Consider the following 20,467-nt stretch of genomic DNA (forward strand, 5'->3'; position numbering starts at 1 on the left):
TTTGACAGTTCGATGGTTATTTGGCCGTGGTTAAAAATAACCCTGCTCCGGAGCATGGTTAGATTTGACAGTTCGATAGTTAAACTTTGTTCGCGAGAAAATTGGCGCCAAATCCATTTCGTTCCGAATAACTATCAATCTGTCAGAACTCAAATGGGTCGGCTTCGGAGTAAAATTTTAACAACGATGGGAAAATAACCATCGTAGTGTCAAATTTTAACTAAAAGTTAAACGAATCGGTGGAATGGTTCACAGCCTTAGTTACTAGATAAAGATTGTCGCTTCGGTTCCCTTTGTTGTGCTGTCCGAAACATGTGTGGTACATGAACATATCTGTCGAATCGTATGGATTTTCCTTCTTTGACATTTAGCTCGCCTATCCTCGCCAGCAAAAGATGTTCCGGACAGCGACGACAGCGACAATCTTTATCTATAACTAAAATATCTTTTATCAAAACAAAGACCGAGCCGTCCACTCAAAATTTCGATCAGCTGTTCGAATCTGTCTCATAAAATGGCTTATATAGGATCCCTATTTTCGTCATCAGCTTCGAAGTTGTCATCAACTTCTCATTTATCCCGTGAGGGCGGTGATTCGTCATCGTTTCGTCAAACTCATCACTGCTCATTGATTGTCAGTGAGAAGAAAAGTTACATCACGCATGTTGTCAGAGAAAAAGTGCATCGTCGTGGAAATTTCGCATCAATTTAGATTTTGATTTGCGTTTGAAAAAGTAAGAAATTCTACTCCATTTAGTAAACCAAGTGTTCTAGTGGTGTTGCCGTACATTTGAGTGCATATATCGAAATGAAGTAGTCCACGGGGAAACTTAAACAAAGACCAATTTGCACCTACGCTATTTCTTCCGTCGATTATGTCCGAATCGAAGCAGGTTTGTGTTGATTGGGAACCGGGAAATCCTCTGCTTCTGGCTCGCTTGTGTTACCATCAAAAATATCTACCTAGCTTCCAAACATAGATCCTCTAGCTTGTTAGCATCTTTGGAATCGAAAAATAATTTACGCTTTCCTTTTTGGTAAATCAGGGTAAAGGAATTTGGTGTGAACTAAAAAAATCATTTTCACAGAGCTAATAGAGCTGCTTCATTGTTCCAACATGCATCCTAAATTCTCGAGAGAGCGTAAAGGCTACGACGAAACTTCACCAAAATAATGTCGATTTTATTGTTTTTGAATAACGTTTAACTCTTATTCTTCAATGGCTCTACATTCCAACTAATACTTGGCCTGCTTTTCAACTTCTAGTGTTCATTTAGAATTTCCTCAGTTATTAATTGAAAGCTTTTCTATGCCCGCCATTGCATGAATAATTGTATGTTGTGTGGCAAGTACAATTGATACACTATGCCCAGGATGTCGAGAAAGTTTCCAACCCGAAAATATCCTAGACCGGACCGAGAATCGGATATGGCGAGCTCCGGAATGGCAATCCTACGCTTTTGCTTGCAAGACTACTGGAGACTCGAACTCAAACAGATAAATAATAATCTACAATAATTTCTTCTGCACATTAGGATTACATCCTTCATTGGGACATTGCCCTCTCGCTGCTTTCATTCAGCACTTTTACGGTAATGACCTACGGGGTTTCTGAGCCAAGATAATACATTTATGTGTGGGGAAGTCGAGAAAATTTCCAGCATGAAATTTTTTTAGACGAATCAAACCCAGCCACCTTCAGCATGGTCTTGCTTTGTGGCCGCGCATCTTACCGCACGGCTAAGGAAGGCCAGTAGTTTATTTCCAGTAAATATGCAGACAGAATAGTTCACATCAAATCGTTGATTTTATGCTGGAACTTTATGCTTCCTTACCCAAATCATTCAAACGCACATACACACAGTTTTCCTTATATGATTTTACAATAGCTATATGTTGGTTGATTAATGTTTGTTTTATAACTCTTTTGTTTATTTTCAGTTGTTTCTTTAAGTTATCAAAATATAGTTATCGGATCAAGTGGCATAATTCAACTGAAGAAGCATTACTAGCACCTGCTGATTTTGACTATTGGTTTCTAGTGATCTGAAACATTATTAGTAGAAAAAGCTTATTTCCCCACCATAGGTTTTTTATTTATCCGACGCACCCAATCAGCAGAAACGTTTTTGAGCCAACAATTTCTTTTCTTTTTCTCTGATATGTGTACGTTGTTGTAGGAAAATATTCGAAACCAAGCCGAAACAAACGAGTTTATTTCTAATCAGCTTCTTTTTGCTACTATTATGCCTCTCGTCATCATCGCCGATCAAATTTAACAAACTTGGCAACTTGAATATTTTGAAATCGGTCGAATTGTGTCGCGTTGTTTCGCACATTTCAAAAACTTCTTGTTCGAACGGTGAAACAAACAAACCAAAAACTGCAATCGAATACAAATATCCGTGAAAATTGAAAACATTTGCGAATGGCCGCCTATCTGAACCGTACCCTTTCGATGGTGACGGGCTCCACGAATGGGCCGGCTTCGTCGTCGGGCTACGACACGGCCGCGCTGATCGATGCGAACACGTCGTCGCCGCGGGGTTTGCACTCGGCGGCCATTGGGGGTGGTGCCGGACACAACGATGTCTCGCCGCTGCAGATTTTCGTCCGAGCCAAGAAGAAGATCAACGACATTTTTGGCGAAATCGAAGACTATGTGGCGGAAACAACCGGATTCATTGAAGGTGAGTACTTCAAATTATTGGCCGGGAGAATAGCTTCTGTTTTTTAGCCGAATAGTTATTATGATTGTATATAAGGCTGAATCGCAGAATAAAACGCAATAATAATTTAAGTATGATATCGAGTGTTGGTCTTCTATTGTCATAAGTCAAGGCATTTAGTGCAAAGTGGCATAGGCAAGGACTAGCGGATGAAAAAGCGGGTGATAAAATACCACTGAGAAGCTGCTTTACTTTTGATTGAAGTCAATCGTCGAGTGAAGTTGAATCAATTTGTCCCATTGAAAAAATGAAGTTGTCGTTTGTTGCATTCAAAAAATGTTGGAAAAATTTTCAGATTCAATCAATTCTAAAATTAATGGGACAAATTGAGTTTTTTTTTATCAAAAGTAACAAGGGACAGTTATATTCTGCACATATCATCCAAAATTAAATGTCAGTCTGCCAGTTTAATTTTGTGAGATGAATAATACCCTCTCGAAACATAAGAAAAAGCAGAAACTTGAAGCTGTGACTCCATTTTAAGCTACCAATAGCAACATAAATATTTTAATTTTTGTTTTTTTAGCACTCCCGACGATGGTGGAAATTGTCGATAAGGCCGAATCGGAACAGTTCAAGAGTTATGTGTTCAAGGTGTCCGGCATTCGAGAAGTCCTCGCTCGCGATCACATGAAGGTTGCGTTCTTTGGGCGCACCTCCAATGGCAAAAGCTCAGTGATCAACGCTATGTTGCGGGACAAAATTCTACCGAGTGGCATCGGTCATACAACCCACTGTTTCTGCCAAGTTGAGGGCATTGATGGCGATGAGGCTTATCTGGTCAAGGAAGGTTGCGATGAGAAGCTGAACGTTACGGTATGTTATGGCTACAACATCTGTTTGATAATATGGTCCGAATTCGTTTTCAATTACTGATTTTTAGTCGATCAAACAACTCGCCAACGCATTATGCCAGGAAAAACTTTCGGAGAGCTCAATGATTAGGATATTCTGGCCTCGAAAGCGATGCAACCTCCTCCGAGATGACGTGGTGTTTGTCGATTCTCCCGGTGTTGATGTTTCACCAAATCTGAACGATTGGATCGATAACTTTTGCTTGAATGCCGACGTTTTTGTACTGGTGCTGAACGCAGAATCAACTATGACCTTGGCGGTACGTGCATTAAAACTTATAAATTAGAATATTATTACACTTAAACTATACTCTTTCATTAGGAAAAACACTTCTTCCACGAAGTATCAACTCGGCTGTCAAAACCAAACATTTTTGTGCTGAATAACCGATGGGACGCGTCTGCTTCGGAGCCGGAGTTTCAAGAATCGGTAAGTGAGATCTAAGAACAGCTACCCACCCAGTGAAATGATTGCCATATCATCTTTTTTCGATTTGTTTCTTTCTCTTCCTAATCGTAACCTCATTTTATCATTTACCAGAGGGACCTGGATAAGGTAAAGAAGCAAGTTTGATCAATAACTTTCGCTTCCGCTGCCAATGTCTGCCCTATCTGACAATGACTGCTTCTACCTTTTTCGTGTGTTGTTAATCTTCAGTGTGGAAAGATGCTTTCTCCGGTATTTGCAGTTTTCGTATAAAAATGGGAATATAACAGAACTGTGCTATTTCCAATCTTACAGTATTAATGTGCCTTCCAGACTACGGGCTATATCACTATATCTTATTTTCACTGCAAATAATGCATAAGACATCTCATGTCAAGATCCCCTATATCAAGTAGCTATCGGTTTTATTTTATTTTATTTATTTATTTCATCTTTGGTTCAAAACCACACAGACTACAGTATCTTAATCCTATTTTTGAAGACAAGCTTACTAACATTATAATCAAACATATCAAATACATCGTTAAACAATCTACAACATCTGTCAAGTGGTTTGTTGTAGCCGTAAGCAGTGCGGTGCGCCGGGGTCCAAAGCAATTGGGTATTGCGTAATCGGCGGCTAGGTGCGTGGAAGTTGATTTCCCGGAGCACGCTACTGCAGTCAATGTTATCACGGATCATGTCAAAAATAAAAAGTCGTTGTAAATACGTTCGGCGTTTGGAGAGTGTTTGCAAGCCAATGGGCCCGCATCTGTGCTCATGCGGTGGCAGGTTATCTGGATTGGTCCATGGCAGCTGTCGTAATGCGAATCTGACGAAACGTTTCTGGATGCTTTCTATGCGTGAAGCATGAATCGCATAGTAAGGAGCTCATATTTGAACTCCGTACTTAAGAATGCTACGGACCAATGAGCAGTATAGTGTTTTCAAAGCATAAACATCATCGAATTGTGCAGAGTTGCGGCGCAGGAAGCCAAGCATAGTGTTGGCTTTGGAGATTGTCTTTGAGATGTTGTTACGGTTGGTTTTATGTTGTTCGAATAGTTGTAAATATTCGATCGAGTCTGTCTCATTTGTGCTATTTTGTGTATGTTTTATTTGTTGTTTCTGTGTCTGGACTGAAGAGGAAAGCCTGAAAGTAGGCAATAAAATATTTAGTTGTGATTTGTCCCAAGTTTGTTCCAGACACAGACATCGAATCGTTGATGCCAAATGGCATTGATTGATTCGAGGTGCCCAAATAGGATAAGAATCCTGTACAAAGGCTCAGCTATGAATACAGCAAACCAATTGCTGTAGACAAAAAGCGCAATACGCAATAAAAATATACATGCGGGATTTGGCTGATGGACCAAAATCTCATATGAAACCTCGTCATTTCCCGTAGTGTGGGCACCACCTAGCCGTCTCTCTCAGGGCACCAGGAGAGAACGTGCATTATTTTAATTTGTTATTTGTTACATGTAGAGTGAGTATCTTTATGTTTGTATAACATAAATTTGTTACACTGGCTATGTACGCAGCAATCGCTGCCAACCACAACCTTCATCGGAAAACAACATACGCTATGCGGTCATTACATCAAACAACACCAAGGCTAATCGGCCTACCACAGGCAAGGGAGACTGGAACTCTGAAGTTTGGAGTAAGAGGCTCCAGATGCCATTTAGGAACAAAGCAAATTGCGGTCCACAGCCCATTCCCATCGCGCAAGGGTATGGACCGTTTGCCGTTCACGATACGGGAGAAATCGTACCCTTCGATTCTGGAAACAGGACTTAGGGATCTCTGCAGTGCACCAGTTAGTGTCTTGGATAGGAGGAGTGGAGACCCGGAGTTGACGACCAAAAATCGGTTCAGCGCGGAATTGATGCTTACGGCCACTATCAGGCGCAACGGGATATCAGCTGGCAGTACTGGGAGAATTGAAGGCTTCGTAGGAAGCCTAAAGCAGGCGCGGGAGATTGGAACCCTGAAAGTTAATAGGGAGGCCCCAAGTACCAAAAACAGCGTCGGCGCGACCTAAAAAGCAGAGTCGCTACAGCCGACAGGCGGCGCGGAAGGTTGGGACCCTGAAAGCTAGTAAGGAGGCTTCAAATGCCATTGACAATCAAGCAAGTTATGCAAGCAGCAGCAGAAGCAAGGAGCTGTCAACGAAGAGCGAAACCGCCACTAAAACACGTTCTACGGAAAAGGTTAGAGGACCAACGACAAGAAACGAAACCTCGCCGTCCTTGCCATCAAGTCGACCACCACATCAGATACAGCTGCAAACACGGTCACTACCACATCATCCGAAAAAACATCGATCAGCGTTCAGCCGACTGGAGCCGGCGTACAAGCAGCATTGCCTACACAACAACAATCTTCCGAGAAGGCATGTTAGCGGTAAAGGTGCAAATCCGTCTGAGCGACATTGACTGATACAGGCGTGGGTCTCGAACACAGTGGTAGTCTGCTACATGGGGGTCATTACGAAAAACTGTACCGAAGCAACGCGACCGGGGGGCGCGGTAAAACCTCCTATTGGGCTCGTAGTGATTTAGGATTCGGAAATGTTTCCTTTTCTCAAACGTAGCATTCATCCACTGATCTCGTTCTTCTTATTAGCCAACTTTAGTGTACATTTTCGTTACATGTAAGATCTCTAGTTTTATTGTAGCTTCTAAAACTAGTGTAGATCAGTTTTGAGTGCTTTGCCACAGGACCGGCATAGCACAGATGATGGGACAAGAAAAGCGCAGAGACTTTTGCTCATTAGTGAGCGTTCAGATCACCTCTGGCAGGACTCGCTGCCGTTATGTTTATTTTGATTAGGTTTGAGCTTTTGGATCTGGCAAGCAAAGATGCTTGCGTATGTTAGTATGTTGTAGTTGTCTAAGACTTAAGGTCTGCTTAAGTCGAAGACGTTTGATCTGCTCTGTCTCTCTGCGACTTCTTGATGAAGTGAGTCTAAGAGTTTTTTGTGAGCTGCCTGTCAGCGCTCACAAAAAACTTTGCGCCTGTGGTATGGTTGTGTTACGTTAGTAAATTTTGTCAGTAATTCATATGAATAGTAACGTGTACAAGCTTATCATCTAAAACCCAAAAAGAATTTTGAGCGTGTACAACAGGGGTCTGCGAAGCGGCCATGTTTTTGATGCCAGCATCCAAATCATCGAATAATTTAATACGAAGGCGTAATCATAATCTTTGAAACCTGCCATTGAAAATGTATTTTGAATATCGTGATATTTTGGCGAAGTAGAGCGCTTGGGGCCCTCCTTGGCCGTGCGGTAAGACGCGCGGCTACAAAGCAAGACCATGCTGAGGGTGACTGGGTTCGATTCCCGGTGCCGGTCTAGGCAATTTTCGAATTGGAAATTATCTCGACTTCCCTGGGCATAAAAGTATCATCGTGTTAGCCTCATGATATACGTATGCAAAAATGGTAACTTGGCTTAGAAACCTCGCAGTTAATAACTGTGGAAGTGCTTAATGAACACTAAGCTGCGAGGCGGCTCTGTCCCAGTGAGGGGATGTAATGCCAATTAGAAGAAGAAGAAGAGCGCTTGGTGCCGATTGAAATATGAAAATTTATTAAAGGCATCAATATTCTTGTTGAAATAGCACCTCGCATTCATACTTTCGCCCAAGTTCTTGAAAAATGATGAAAAATAATTACGTCTATTTGGAAACAATCACTTCGGAATAGTGGTTTGTTTACAAAATAGAATTGTCAGTGGGAAACCCAATTTCAATAGAACAATGGGAAACTCAAAGATGTTGGCGATTGTCAAACGTAGTGGGTAGGATTGGGGTTGCCAGATACCTGGTGTACAACAAGTAAAAAACAAAACAAAAACACCGCATGGGCACATCGAAAACAACATAGCGAAAAACAGCTGTCATCGGAAGCTCAGCGAAAAGTGGAAACATTGCATCCGGTGAACACACACACCTTATCCGCAAACAGTGAGTCGACAGGCAAAAGTTGTTCGGTCTAGCCACACTCCGAAGTGACCGAAGTGGAAATCACCTGGAATTTCGCAGTGGAAAACAGTTGAAGATTTCACCTGCACGAGAAACGGCGCAGGGAAATTTATCGTCGTGCGGATAACGGGACGACACGTGCAAACATTTGCTTGAACGCCGAAACACGGATTCCGGGAGAGCTTTCATTGGCGAGAATTTGGAACCGCAGCGGCCAGCACGCTCATCCACTTGGTTCTGCGCCGAAGATTGCTCGCTAATCATTCCGTGACCACACGCGTTGTCTCGCCACAACATAGAGGTTGAGCGTTCAGAGGTGTACGGACGATTCTCCGGTGGTTCACTAGTCGCTAGCGTGATTCCGTAAAACGTTGATAGGTTGATCAGCTCACGTCTGGCACCACACCAACAGGCAGCTTTGGCACTACACCACAGGTAGCACCGAGAAGAAAAGCCTTCGGAAAGAAGGCTTTTTTTTCTACTTGATTTTGATTTCCAGATCCCGGTGCAATCGAGGGGAGCGGTATCCCTACCACGATCCCGATACGCGACTGGGACGACAACATCGGGACTGTCCCAAGGGAGTGCTTCGCAGACTACAAGAGGTGCGTGCATTGATACCCGCTGGGGGCTGCTGACAGTGGATCAGACGAGTAACGGGTACGGCTGTCGACACAACATCCAAGGGTGCTGATTGCATCGCTCGAATATCGTCTCGAGGCAGGTAGGCTCGAGCGCAGCTGGAAACCGATGGCTATCTTCTGGTCAGCGTACGCTGGACGTGAGTACCCTGTGCATGGGCCGAAGGCCACGAAGAAGAATTAGAAGAGTAGCAGCGGAAAGAAAAAAGAAGAATGCATGCAGATGATGAAGAATATGAGAGTAGGGAGCAAAATAGTACCCAGGTATGTTGCGATTCGAAAATAAAACATGCTTGTACACGTAATCAATTTTGTGGCGTTCATTGTTGCTTAGCCGGCCGACCGATGTCCATTCAGTTCCCGACAGAGGTCGTTTCACAACACTGTTACAATGTGCTCATTTGTTACAATGTGCTCGTTGAACGTGAACCGAAGCTTACTGTCCAATGTAAGCCTAAGATCCTTTAAGGAGTTAACTCTCATAGGCGGTAACTGGTCCATCGAATAGTCAAATCTGATTGGTGAGTGAACACGGGAAAAAGTAATGATTCTGCATTTGGTGGCGTTCGCTTGCATTCCGTTTATCTGACACCACGATGATAAGCGCACAATGTCGGCTTGAAGTGCACAGCAATCTAAAGCTGACTTCACGACTCGGTGAATTTTCAGGTCATCCGCAAAAAGCAGCTTGCACGAGTGTAGCTGATCGCAAACGTCGTTGATAAATAGCGCAAAAATTAAAGGTCCTAGGAGACTCCCTTGTGGAAGTGGCGTCACGAACCTTGACGAAGGCTTTTCTTGAAGTCAAGTACGAATGAATCCAGTTGACGATCCACGACGGTAGACCAAGACGGTTCAGTTTCAAAATAGCAAGATCATGCGGAACTTTATCAAATGCTTTCGAAAAGTCAATATACACAGCATCTACTTGTTGCCGCTTCTCGATGCATCCAATAACACTATTGCTGAAGCTCATCAAATTAGAGATCGTCGAACGTTTTTGCATGAATCCATGCTGGAATTCTGATATAACGGATTTAACTGCTGGATAAAGCTTGTCATGCAACAGTCTTTCGAGTACTTTGGCCAAACAGTTCAGGATCGAAATGGGTCGATAATTTTCCACGCTATGTATGTTGCCGGATTTGAAGATCGGTGTAATTGATGCGCGCTTCCAGGCATCAGGGAACACGCCATCCGCGAGTGATCGGTTGAAAATTGTCAGGGCTGGGACAGCTAAGTGCGTACTCTTGCCCCACTCTACTCTATGGGTCTTGCTAGGTTCTTCATTTCACCAAACGGTTTTACGTAGTTTACGTCGGGCGGTCGTGTCTTGTACACAACCCTTATGATTTTTTTTATGAACGACGGTGGAATCTGATCTGGATCAGGTCCCTTCGAAACGTCAACTGCATTAAGAGCGTTGAAAACCGTGTCAAAACTGAGGTTTAGCTGCGGTAGATGGATATTGAAGCTTCGTAACTTATCTAAATATTGTTGTGGCGGTGAATGGTAATCTGACTCAAACACACTGTGAAAGAACTCAGCAAAGAGATTTGCAGAAGTGTTGTCGGCGGAAGAACCATGATTACCATAGAAGACGTTATTCGGAATGCCAGCTGACCTTTTGCGAGTATTCACAAAAGACCAGAACGATGAAGGGTTCTTTTTTAGGTTCCGTTGCATTTGTTCAATGTACTCACGGAAACGAACTACATGCACGCTGTTATACTCAGCTTCCGCAAGTTGAACAGCATACTTATTCTCAGTTGTCCTGGAACGAAAATAACGTTTACGGGCCTTGCGTAGACGGTTCCGTAGTTTGCGCAGCAGCGGGTTCCACCATGGTTATTGGCATTATGTAAACATTCTTCGGGTTTTCAGCGGGACATTGTCACGAATTACTTGGTAAACATTGTCATAAAAAACAGTCACAGCATCATCCACCGTTTCGAGGTTTGATAAACACGTCCAGTCCAATGCAGTTAATCTAGCGTTGATTACATCACAGTCACATCGTGCGAAGTTATATTCGTTCCGTGCAGCTGAATTCGACTGCGGGAGTTGCAAGTCGAGCGTCAAAACAAATGGCTTGTGGTAAGGATCGACTTTCAAAATGGCAGCAGGTGATTCAAACAGTTCAATTCGATCAGAATCACTGACGAAAACTAAATCAAGAAGCCTACCATCCCAACTAACAATTTTGGTGCTAAAAGCTTCAACTTCTAGCCTTTGGCTGTATTATATTTGAATAAAAGCAGCCAATGCTGAATAAAAGAAAAGCCTTCGCAAATAATCCCTTAAACTTCAACTCGACTATTACCCAAATATCTATCAGCTAGTCAGTTTGTGCCGAATATATTTCATCTTTTATCGTTTATGCAGCTTTCATATAGTCATAAAACAGCTCTGTCTGAATTAGCAACAAAGCTTATCGGTTAAGAGCTCATTGTTAGCAACTTCCTATATTACGGTGAGTAGCATTCACAATGAAAATGTTTTCGCTGTTGTTATAGCACTAACAATAGAGCGTAATGGCGCTATAAATGAACTAACGAAGCTTTTAGGCAACTTTGATATCTTTGAAGATTACACAACGTTTAAGTAAACCTTATACTGCTTCTTTTAATAGCTTATCAGTATGGAACGTCAAAACCGCAATGTTTACATTTGATTTTTGTTGCCGGAGCTGTGTATGAGCTATTGATTTCTGTAATGCAGCTACAAAGGTATTCACCTGCTCTTATAGCAACTGACAAAGCGCTGTCATTAATGCTAGCAGATAGTGTAATAAAACAAGCCATTTAGAAGCGATATTGCTGTTGACGGCTACTGTTAAACGATTAGCAGCAGAGTAGCATCTATACAGATCGAGAAAATGTTGCCTAAAAACAATTTCAGCGATTGATTATGCATAAAAGTTAGCCCACAGAACATGCTGACAGATGTTTGAATAATGGTTGAAATAATGCTGAAAGCATAATTTTATAGCTTATGTACTGAAAGCAGCATGTAGGCCTCTTTCTAACGTTTATACAGCATGAATCTGAAAATTGCGTTAGTAAAACAACCTATAGGGTATGCGAAGAAGCACATCCATAATTTTCTTTGTTATTTACATATGTCAAAGTGACGGTGATGACAGAGCAGCGGCCATTGAATCAGGAGATCAGGAGTTCGAATCTAGGTAACAACAAAATTGATATTTGAGTTTTCACAAAAAAAAAACATTAAATAAACTCCAAAATTTACTCTCCTCTCAAATAATATTTAATCAAAATGAATTCAGTGGCTGTATAAAACTTATTTAACAGATTTAAAAAATCTGAATAAGCGCCATTGAAGCGAATTATATTACTAAATGGTTTAATAAGGATTGAGAAAAAATTGTGTAACATGCTGTAAAGTAGTTGTGCAGGCACGTCAAAAACAGCTGAATAGATTCGCCAGATTTGCTGGTAAAAGCATTGAATAGAAGTTATTGATCATATGTATAGCACACATATTCAGCTTGAAGCCGTATAGACGAGTTGAAATAACATTTACATTGACATTAAATGTTAGTTGGGATTCGCATTAACCAAATCATTGATTTGTTGCAATCCTGCCCAAGTAACCATGGAGCTATATATGCTTGCAAATAATACAGTCATTAAAGTTGACTTAAAGTGGAAAAAGGCCCTTTTACGACCGAAATAATGCTTCACTACTTTGACATGTTGAAATAAAACATAAGTAATGCATCGCTGCATTCGTAACGCTGAACTAGTGTATCGTTGCTTGACAGGCGATGAATAAATGCATCTTTACATCGGTAAAACTGATCTAATGCAATTAGCATTTAATATGCTGATTTGTGATTGATTACATGCATTAATTAATGCTTGGTGGTTACTTGGGTGTGGCTAGTAAAGACTCAACTACTGCAAGTTCTTGTTCCGACGAGGCGTTGAGAGGCAGAAACCCATGTACTTCATCATCGAATTCCCAGGCCAAATTAGGAAGGTTGTAATCGCCCATGACTATCATGGTATCACGAGGGTCAGCTAACTCGAGCAGACGCATAAGGGATTCACCATGCTTAGCGTAAATATCGGCGGGACTGTGCGGTCTAATATAGATGCAACACAGACAGATGGACTCATGTGGTAGCATAACTTTCACAATAACTTGCTCAAGATCATCGCTGCCTTCAAGAAATACGGCTTTCGAATTCAGCTGGGCTCTCACTGCGATTAGGACACCTCCCCCACGCTGAAATCGGAATAGAGCCATGTTTCTGTGAATACGATGACATCAAAATCACAGGGCAGCAGTGAATTGAGTAGAGTGCTTGTTAAATATCACCAGTCTAAACGTAGGTACGTGATCGATATTTGATTGGCACTCCAAAATGCCCTCCTAATACAATAATAATCGGCCGAGATATTTTTAGACCATAATACTGGTGGTGACCCAAGGTTATAAATTACTTAATTCAGGACGGACGGGGTAGGGATTTGGGTTTAGGTTATTTCAGCTGCTTAAACAAGCATCTTCCGGATGGCCAGGGCTTTGTGGTACACGGAAAAGAATCGAACAAGAGAAAAAAACTGAGAAAGAGAAAAACACGGGTATTAGACTTTGACTCGGGCCACAAGGGAATCCAACAATTGCTCTCTGGAGGTGTCATTTTCCGAGTAGAACCAAACAACGTGATCGATGTCATCGTAAACGGCTGCACACCTACATAAGTTGCTATCGACAAGGTTTTTTCTGTAGAGATGTGCGTTTAGTGAATAAGCCGCGACATCACGAGAATAAAGCCTCGATTTAAGTCCTCACCTCTGCACCACGCTCGCGCAGAAGCTTTTGGAACTATGGAAAATAGCCACCGTCCAAGTTCATTGTGTGATCAATTCATTTGCCAATTTTGAAGAGTGAGCCACTCTTAATTACATACACTCTGGCCCCGGATATCTTGAACGAGCTGAGTGCCTGCCGCGGCATACGACACTTCCACAGTCGTTGCTGTGTTGTGATACGTTGCACACTTTCCGTCGCACTACAATTGTCTCGCGTTTCGACCGAACCACAATCGAACCGATATTAATCGCCTACTGCACCACCCGTACAAGCCATGCACACCACACATGCACCACGCTGCCTTTATACGCATAACAGTCCCATGTACATAGGAAATCCCAGCAAACATGGGACAAATATGCGTATGACGGCAGCACGTCGGTTGAGGTCTTCGCAAGCAATCTACGTCTGCCGTCAAAGGCAAAATTTACTAGCCGTAGGCCGGGGCCCTCCTTAGCCGTGCGATAAGACGCGCAGCTACAAAGCAAGACCATGCTGAGGGCGGCTGGGTTCGATTCCCGGTTCCGGTCTAGGCAATTTTCGGATTGAAAATTGTCTCTACTTCCCTGGGCATAAAAGTATCATCGTATTAGCCCTCATGATATACGAATGCAAAAATGGTAACTTGGCTTAGAAACCTCGCAGTTAATAACTGTGGAGTGCTTAATGAACACTAAGCTGCGAGGTTGCTCTGTCCCAGTGTGGGGATGTAATGCCAAAAAGAAGAAGAAGAAGGCCGTTGTCATTGGTAGCGTGTCCTTCACGTCGTCGGATTTATCATTTGTCGGTGCGTAAACGTTGATTAGGCTGTAATTGAAGAATTTGTCCCGTATCCTCAACACACAGATTCGTTCGGTTATGGGTTTCCACCGCATCACTCGCTTCATCTGCTTGCCCATCACTCCGAAACCAACTCCATGCTCTGCTTTTTCACCGCCGCTGTGATAGATGTTATACTTGAATGCAGTGTTGGTCGTGGGGTCCACGGCTCGGAATTCACGTTCTCCGGATCTGGGCCATCGGACTTCTTGAATAGCGGCCACGTTCACTCCAACCTTCTGCAGTTCGCGAGCCAGAAGGCTCACTCGTCCAGGTTTATTTAGGGTCCTGATATTCCAGGTACCGAGTTTTCAATCATAGTCCTTATTTCGTTGCCGGGTCGGTTGCCAAAAATAACGTTCTCTTTTTCTTCTATCGCCATTTTTCGTGGTATTTGAGAGGATTCAGTAAGCTACCTTACCGGGGTCGTGTTACCTACATCGCGATGATGGGGCTGCCACCTTAGGTATAGCTGACGCGATACAGCATTTCGTTAATCAGCCGCTGGGTACCAGGTAGACGCTGTTTGAGCCGCACCTCCTGGTGAACAGACGCTAGAGGCGTACTTTCTCACTCTAGCTGATGTCAGAAGGACAACAGTGCCCAGGCTGCACTACCAGCTAATTACACAACCCTTAGCTGGCGGTCTTTTGTCATCGGACGAACCGTGGAAGCGTGAGATAGGGACTTGTGGGGACCAGAGCTCTGTTGGGCGCTCCTTCCTTGTTGTCAACCCATCATTTTGCAGCCCGATGTTGTACATATGCTTAATCAAGTTTCAGACATAGTAATTAATTTCCACTCCGGGTGGCTTAATACCCGGCATATAGCCAATTAACTTTGAATGTACTGAATCTGTATCTTCCTAAACCAAATCAAAATTGTTCATAACAAATTATGTTTTGAAAATTTTGAAGCGAAAATACCAGTCAGTCAAGTCAGTATTTCGCATGTTTTTTTTATTTTTTTCTGAATATCATAAATAAAAGAATGAAATTATTTAACAATGTTTACTTTTTACTTACTTTGAAAGTATGACACCCAAAAACTTACTTTGTAATACCGGAGATAGTATGTTTACAGATATTTAAAGTACGTTTGTATGTTAGACAATAATTTAGAACTAAAGTGTGTTATGTTTCACTGTGGAGGCACCCCTTAGCTTCAAAAATCACAAAGAAAGAATATATACGTATACAAGCCAAAATCTCTATCTTGTTAATTTACTTCTAGGTCAAAGCACAACACCAAGAACGATGCGTGGATTTTCTCGTTAAGGAGTTGAAGGTTGCGTCCGCCAAGGAGGCTGAAGAACGTGTATTTTTCGTATCTGCTCGTGAAACCTTGCAGGCCCGTCTGAAGGAAGCCGAAGGACTACCAGCAATAGCCGGTGCCTTGGCCGAGGGTTTCCAAAACCGGTTCTTCGAGTTCCAGGACTTTGAACGGAAGTTTGAGGAATGCATCTCCAAGAGCGCTGTTCGAACCAAATTCGAACAGCACAGCTCTCGCGGTAAGAGCATTTCCACTGAGATGCGAACTATGTTGGACAATATTTATGACAGGGCGAACGTCTTGCGCAATCAAAAGCTTGAGCAAAAGAAAAAGCTAACCGACCGGATTGCCAATACCGAAACCCAGTTGATGCAAGTGACACGTGAGATGAAAATGAAAATTCACAACATGGTGGAGGAAGTCGAACAGAAGGTAGCAAAAGCACTGAACGAAGAAATTTGGCGGCTGAATGTGCTGGTGGATGAATTCAATCTGCCGTTCCACACAGATGCATTGGTTTTGAATGTTTACAAGAAGGAAATCAATGCCCATGTAGAAAGTGGCCTGGGTTCAAACCTGAGGGCGCGACTCAGCACAGCCTTAGCCATGAACGTTGAAACGGCACAACGGGAAATGACCGACCGCATGACGGCACTTGTACCAACGGACAAGGTCATAACCCACACGCACCACGTCGTTGCGCGGAACCAACCATTCGAAATGTTGTACACGCTGAACTGTCAGAACCTGTGTGCCGATTTTCAAGAAGATTTGGAGTTCCGTTTTTCCTGGGGAGTTACTGCGTTCATTGCAAGGTTCAATGGAAAAATGCGTGCGAATAACAAAAAAGCCATCACACACAATAGGCAAAGTAGCAATATGAATGTAAGAACGTATTTTCCTGCTCGAAAAAAATGCAATAAAAACTAATAAATATATTTTAGGTGTCGCAAATTATGTCTCCTACTTCACCAATGTGTCTTGTGCCCGAAAACGAATTGATCACAGAAGAACAGTTGTCGGTGATATCAAAAGTGGCAATAGCTTCGATCGGATCGCAGGGTACACTCGGACTGCTAGTTGCTGGAGTGGTAAATATTCATCTATGTTTTTAGATATGGGCAAAGTTTTTAACGATCCTGCAATCTTAGTATGAGCAGTATTACGCTCGTACATATTAGTACCTGTTTCTCTACGCTCTGCGTTTCACACTACTTGGGCCAGAAATGAGAGATAAAAGAAAAGGACTAGGGGAAATAAATGTAAAAAATTGGTTGAGTAAAATGCGCCATAACTTTTTCTTGGTTTATAACCTAAATATTGTCTAAAATCGTCAGCGGCTGAAGCTAAAAACATTTGTTTGCCGTCAAACGAAAAAATATAGTGCAAAAAAAAACTCTGTACATATTAAGTATCGGCGTAATCGACGTAATCGGCGTTTATGTCCTCAATGCTTTTTCTTTAGTTACAAAAAATATTTTCTTTTTATTACATCAGTCTGAGGTATTGACTAATTTAAAGGATAGGGCTGACACACTAATCTTGTGCAGAAGCGTTTGAAAAATATTGGAATATTTCAATTAGGGGCGATTCAAATATGACGTCTACTACTTTTTAAGATTTCTAGAACCCCCTTCCCCCCTTTGTCACGCTTTTCTATATACCTAATATATGTAGTGTCACAAAATCTTAGACCCCCTCCCCCCTAAAACCTGTGACATCATTGTTGAACGATCCCTTACCATTTTATGGGTGCGCATATTGCCCACCATCGTTCATTTTAGACGTTTTCTGGCAATATTGTTGGTTTTTCACGAAATTTCATTGACCATAATTACTGATATGTTAGATTATTGGTAAACACTTCAAAAAACATGTTTTCGAATTAAATTAAGAGATTTGCTTAGGGGGCGCATATTGACCCATATTTTCTTTGCCTACATGTTTTCTCATGCGTGTTTGGAAGTCATTAAGCTTTTTCTTCGGATGTTCATCTTGGCTTTTTTTAGTAACAATATGCCACAATGTACAGAATAACAGAATAAGTATACCATAATTTTAATCTTAGAAGGAAAATCTGCCATTTGCACTTGATAATCAAATTTGTGGGGGACTTGGGACAGCGCTTGGAGGTATATTCTGAGAGAAATCACGTAATTATTCTCGCTTGCAGCTGCTTAAAACAATTGGCTGGCGAGTGATTGTGGGCGCCGGAATCCTCTATGGTAGCGTATATTTGTACGAGCGTCTATCCTGGACCAACGCCGCCAAGGAGAAGAACTTCAAGAACCAGTACGTGCAGCATGCAACACGGAAACTAAAACTGATAGTTGACCTAACCTCGGCCAACTGCAGCCACCAGGTGCAACAGTGAGTACACAACGCTTTCCGAGCCTCATCCATTCACACAATGTTATCCATTTTTCGCACAGGGAACTGTCCAGCACTTTCGCCCGATTGTGCCGCGTGGTCGATACTGCTAGCACGGACATGAACACCGAACTGAAGGACATCGAAACCTCCCTGGCCGTGATCGAGGCCAACCAAAAGCAAATCAAGGTGCTCAGCAATAAGGCTAACTTTATCCAGCGTGAATTGGAAATCTTCGATAGCAACTACATCAAAGAGAATTAATAATGGACCTACTTGTATGCAGAAGGTCAAAGAAAAGCGTAGATTTGTTGTATTTTTCAGGTCGGTAGAAGCAATTTATTGTCACTCGAACCGGTATCAAAACCAAACAAATTTTGCAATGTAGATTGATGTGACGAAAAGTTTTGTTACTTAGAACTATTATTGTTTCTTTGTCACTCATTTTACCTGATTCGATACATTAAGTCATTGCTAGATTTATATTTTTTAAATGTAACTTGCTTTAGTTCCATTATTTTCTTTAGTTGCTGTGTACCAACAAGTTTGGTTAAATAGATAGTTATCGTCACCCAAAGCAAGAATCTACACTACAACCGAATATGTAATAACGCAAACATTATTGAAAAAAGTGAGTGAAACTTACTAAGAGAATGCGCTAGTGAACAATTAACATAATATATTTCAACCTAACTGTGTATAATATATCTTAAGACTGTACTAGGAGGAGTGAACCATTTTCTGTAAAAAAAAGTCTTTGCTGTCTCCCGCCGTTACAGATGAAATAAGAGGCAGTTTTTTGTTGAAAGTAGTTAATAGCAGTTGTAAAAATAAATGTAGTCTATCAGAAAAAATTGAAATCGGATTATAGACAAAACATAGATTAGGCTGGCCGCGAAACATATGTTAGAAATAGAACGCATCCATGGTTTTTTTTAACTGTTAGACTACACAGCATAAACATGTTTTTTTTTTTTAATTTCGATCAAGCTGTGTTGGGCATTAATAACAGAATTTTAGTTTCACGATTCAACACGAATAAAATATTTTCAAAAACCTATAGAATTGGTGTAAAAAAATGATCAAAGCTAATTAAAAAATTGAAAACCAACTCACTTAGTTGTGATAATTACTTTCTCATCATTTCCAGACCAAGTCGAGCTGTTTCACGAGTCGGACGCGAAGTTCAGTATATCATCACGCTACATTCTCGATCACTGATCTTTTAAGAAGGTCCATGTGCAAAAACCTTGGGGTTTGGTTTGATTGGTATATAACAGTCGAGTATATAACGTCGATTGGTATATAACACTATGGGTCTCCGAGAGTTCTATAAAAAGTTCGTTTTCTTAGTGAAATGATAGCCTTTTGGTACAACTTTGTTGTACAAGAAACAAAAAGGATTTGCAGCCCTAGGCTGGTTCATCTCTGAAGTTTGAAGGTATTGGAGAAGATAAATGCCAACATATTGGCAGACGCAAAAATGATTTTTATCTCAACGGATTCTTCAATATATTTAAAGTTAACTCTAGACCAACACTTGGAAAGGGCGTAACAGCCAACATTTATTCTCCCCGGTTCCTCGTCTAGACAAAGATCTGGAAAGAATAAACTTTGGCTGTTACATCTTTTTCAAATGTTGGTCTAGAACATAGAACTACAGCAACAGTTCGCTAACTGGGCGCCTTTTAACTGGACTGTTTTTTAACTGGGCGTTCGCTAACTGGGCCAAAGCCCAGTTAAAAAGCAGTTATCCGTCAAAAAACAACAAAGACTCGGTGACGAGGGGATTCTGAATGGTATATTCTTTAAGCTTCATGTAAAACACGATCACAACAATGCATCGCGAATTCCCTCGTCAGCCCAGTTAAAAAGCGGCGTTCGGTAACTGGGCTGGTGTTTTAGCCCAGTTAGCGAACGGTTGCTGTATCGATTTTTAAAATAGAGGTTTTAAAAATTGACCCTAAATTAGGTAAAGAAACGACTGAGACAATGGAACTAAATGATTGTATGTCATACCCCAGAAACCCATTGCCCAGAAAGTGATTCCCCAGAAAATAATTCCCCTGAATGCACTACTCCCTAGAAAACCATTCCCCAGAATACCACAATCCCCAGAAAGACATTCCCCAGAATGCTTCTATCCCCCGAACGACATTTCCCAGAATGCCTCCATCCCCCGAAAGACATTCCCCAGAATGTCCTTATCCCCAGAATACCATACCCCAGAATGCACCATTTCCTAGCTTAGACTAAATACTTCGTAATTGCTTCATCCCGGGCAAATGCGTACTTTTAAAGAAGGAGTCATCTACTCTTTTGCCTTATTCCGGGCAAATGCATACTTTTAAAGAAGGAGTCATCTACTCTTTTGCTTCATCCCGGGCAAATGCGTACTTTTAAAGAAGGAGTCATTTACTCTTCTGCCTTTTTCCTGGCAAATGCGTACTTTTGAAGAAGTAGTTATCTACTCGTTTGCCTTTTTCCGGGCAAACGCATACTTTTAAATAAGAAGTC

At 41.8% G+C, this 20,467-nt stretch overlaps 1 protein-coding gene across 5 annotated transcripts; it reads left to right on the plus strand.

The window, feature by feature from the left end:
• The first annotated feature begins 591 nt into the window (after positions 1 to 591).
• LOC134225396 (transmembrane GTPase Marf) lies at positions 592 to 19,057 on the plus strand. Of its 5 annotated transcripts, none has more exons than XM_062705434.1 (10): positions 592 to 734; positions 1,942 to 2,690; positions 3,256 to 3,545; positions 3,613 to 3,843; positions 3,906 to 4,013; positions 4,125 to 4,139; positions 15,542 to 16,465; positions 16,525 to 16,671; positions 17,754 to 17,950; positions 18,013 to 19,057. In XM_062705434.1, exons 2-10 carry the CDS (start codon positions 2,429 to 2,431, stop codon positions 18,212 to 18,214), a joined length of 2,376 nt encoding a protein of 791 aa, XP_062561418.1. In that variant the 5' UTR covers positions 592 to 734; positions 1,942 to 2,428; the 3' UTR covers positions 18,215 to 19,057. The 5 variants fall into 5 exon arrangements, with proteins under 5 accessions (XP_062561418.1, XP_062561417.1, XP_062561419.1 ...); XM_062705433.1 differs by having other exon boundaries at positions 639 to 893; XM_062705435.1 differs by having other exon boundaries at positions 639 to 893; positions 2,181 to 2,690.
• Positions 19,058 to 20,467: the final 1,410 nt, after the last annotated feature.

This window comes from Armigeres subalbatus, chromosome 3 (genome assembly GCF_024139115.2).
Source record: "Armigeres subalbatus isolate Guangzhou_Male chromosome 3, GZ_Asu_2, whole genome shotgun sequence".
Classification (NCBI taxonomy): Eukaryota; Metazoa; Arthropoda; class Insecta; order Diptera; family Culicidae; genus Armigeres; species Armigeres subalbatus.

Coding starts and splice junctions, on each gene's coding strand:
- LOC134225396 (XM_062705434.1), top strand. CDS start 2,429: ATGGCCGCCTATCTGAACCGTACCCTTTCGATGGTGACGGGCTCCACG. Junction 3,546..3,612: donor ATGAGAAGCTGAACGTTACG/GTATGTTATGGC, acceptor ACTGATTTTTAG/TCGATCAAACAACTCGCCAA. Junction 3,844..3,905: donor AATCAACTATGACCTTGGCG/GTACGTGCATTA, acceptor CTCTTTCATTAG/GAAAAACACTTCTTCCACGA.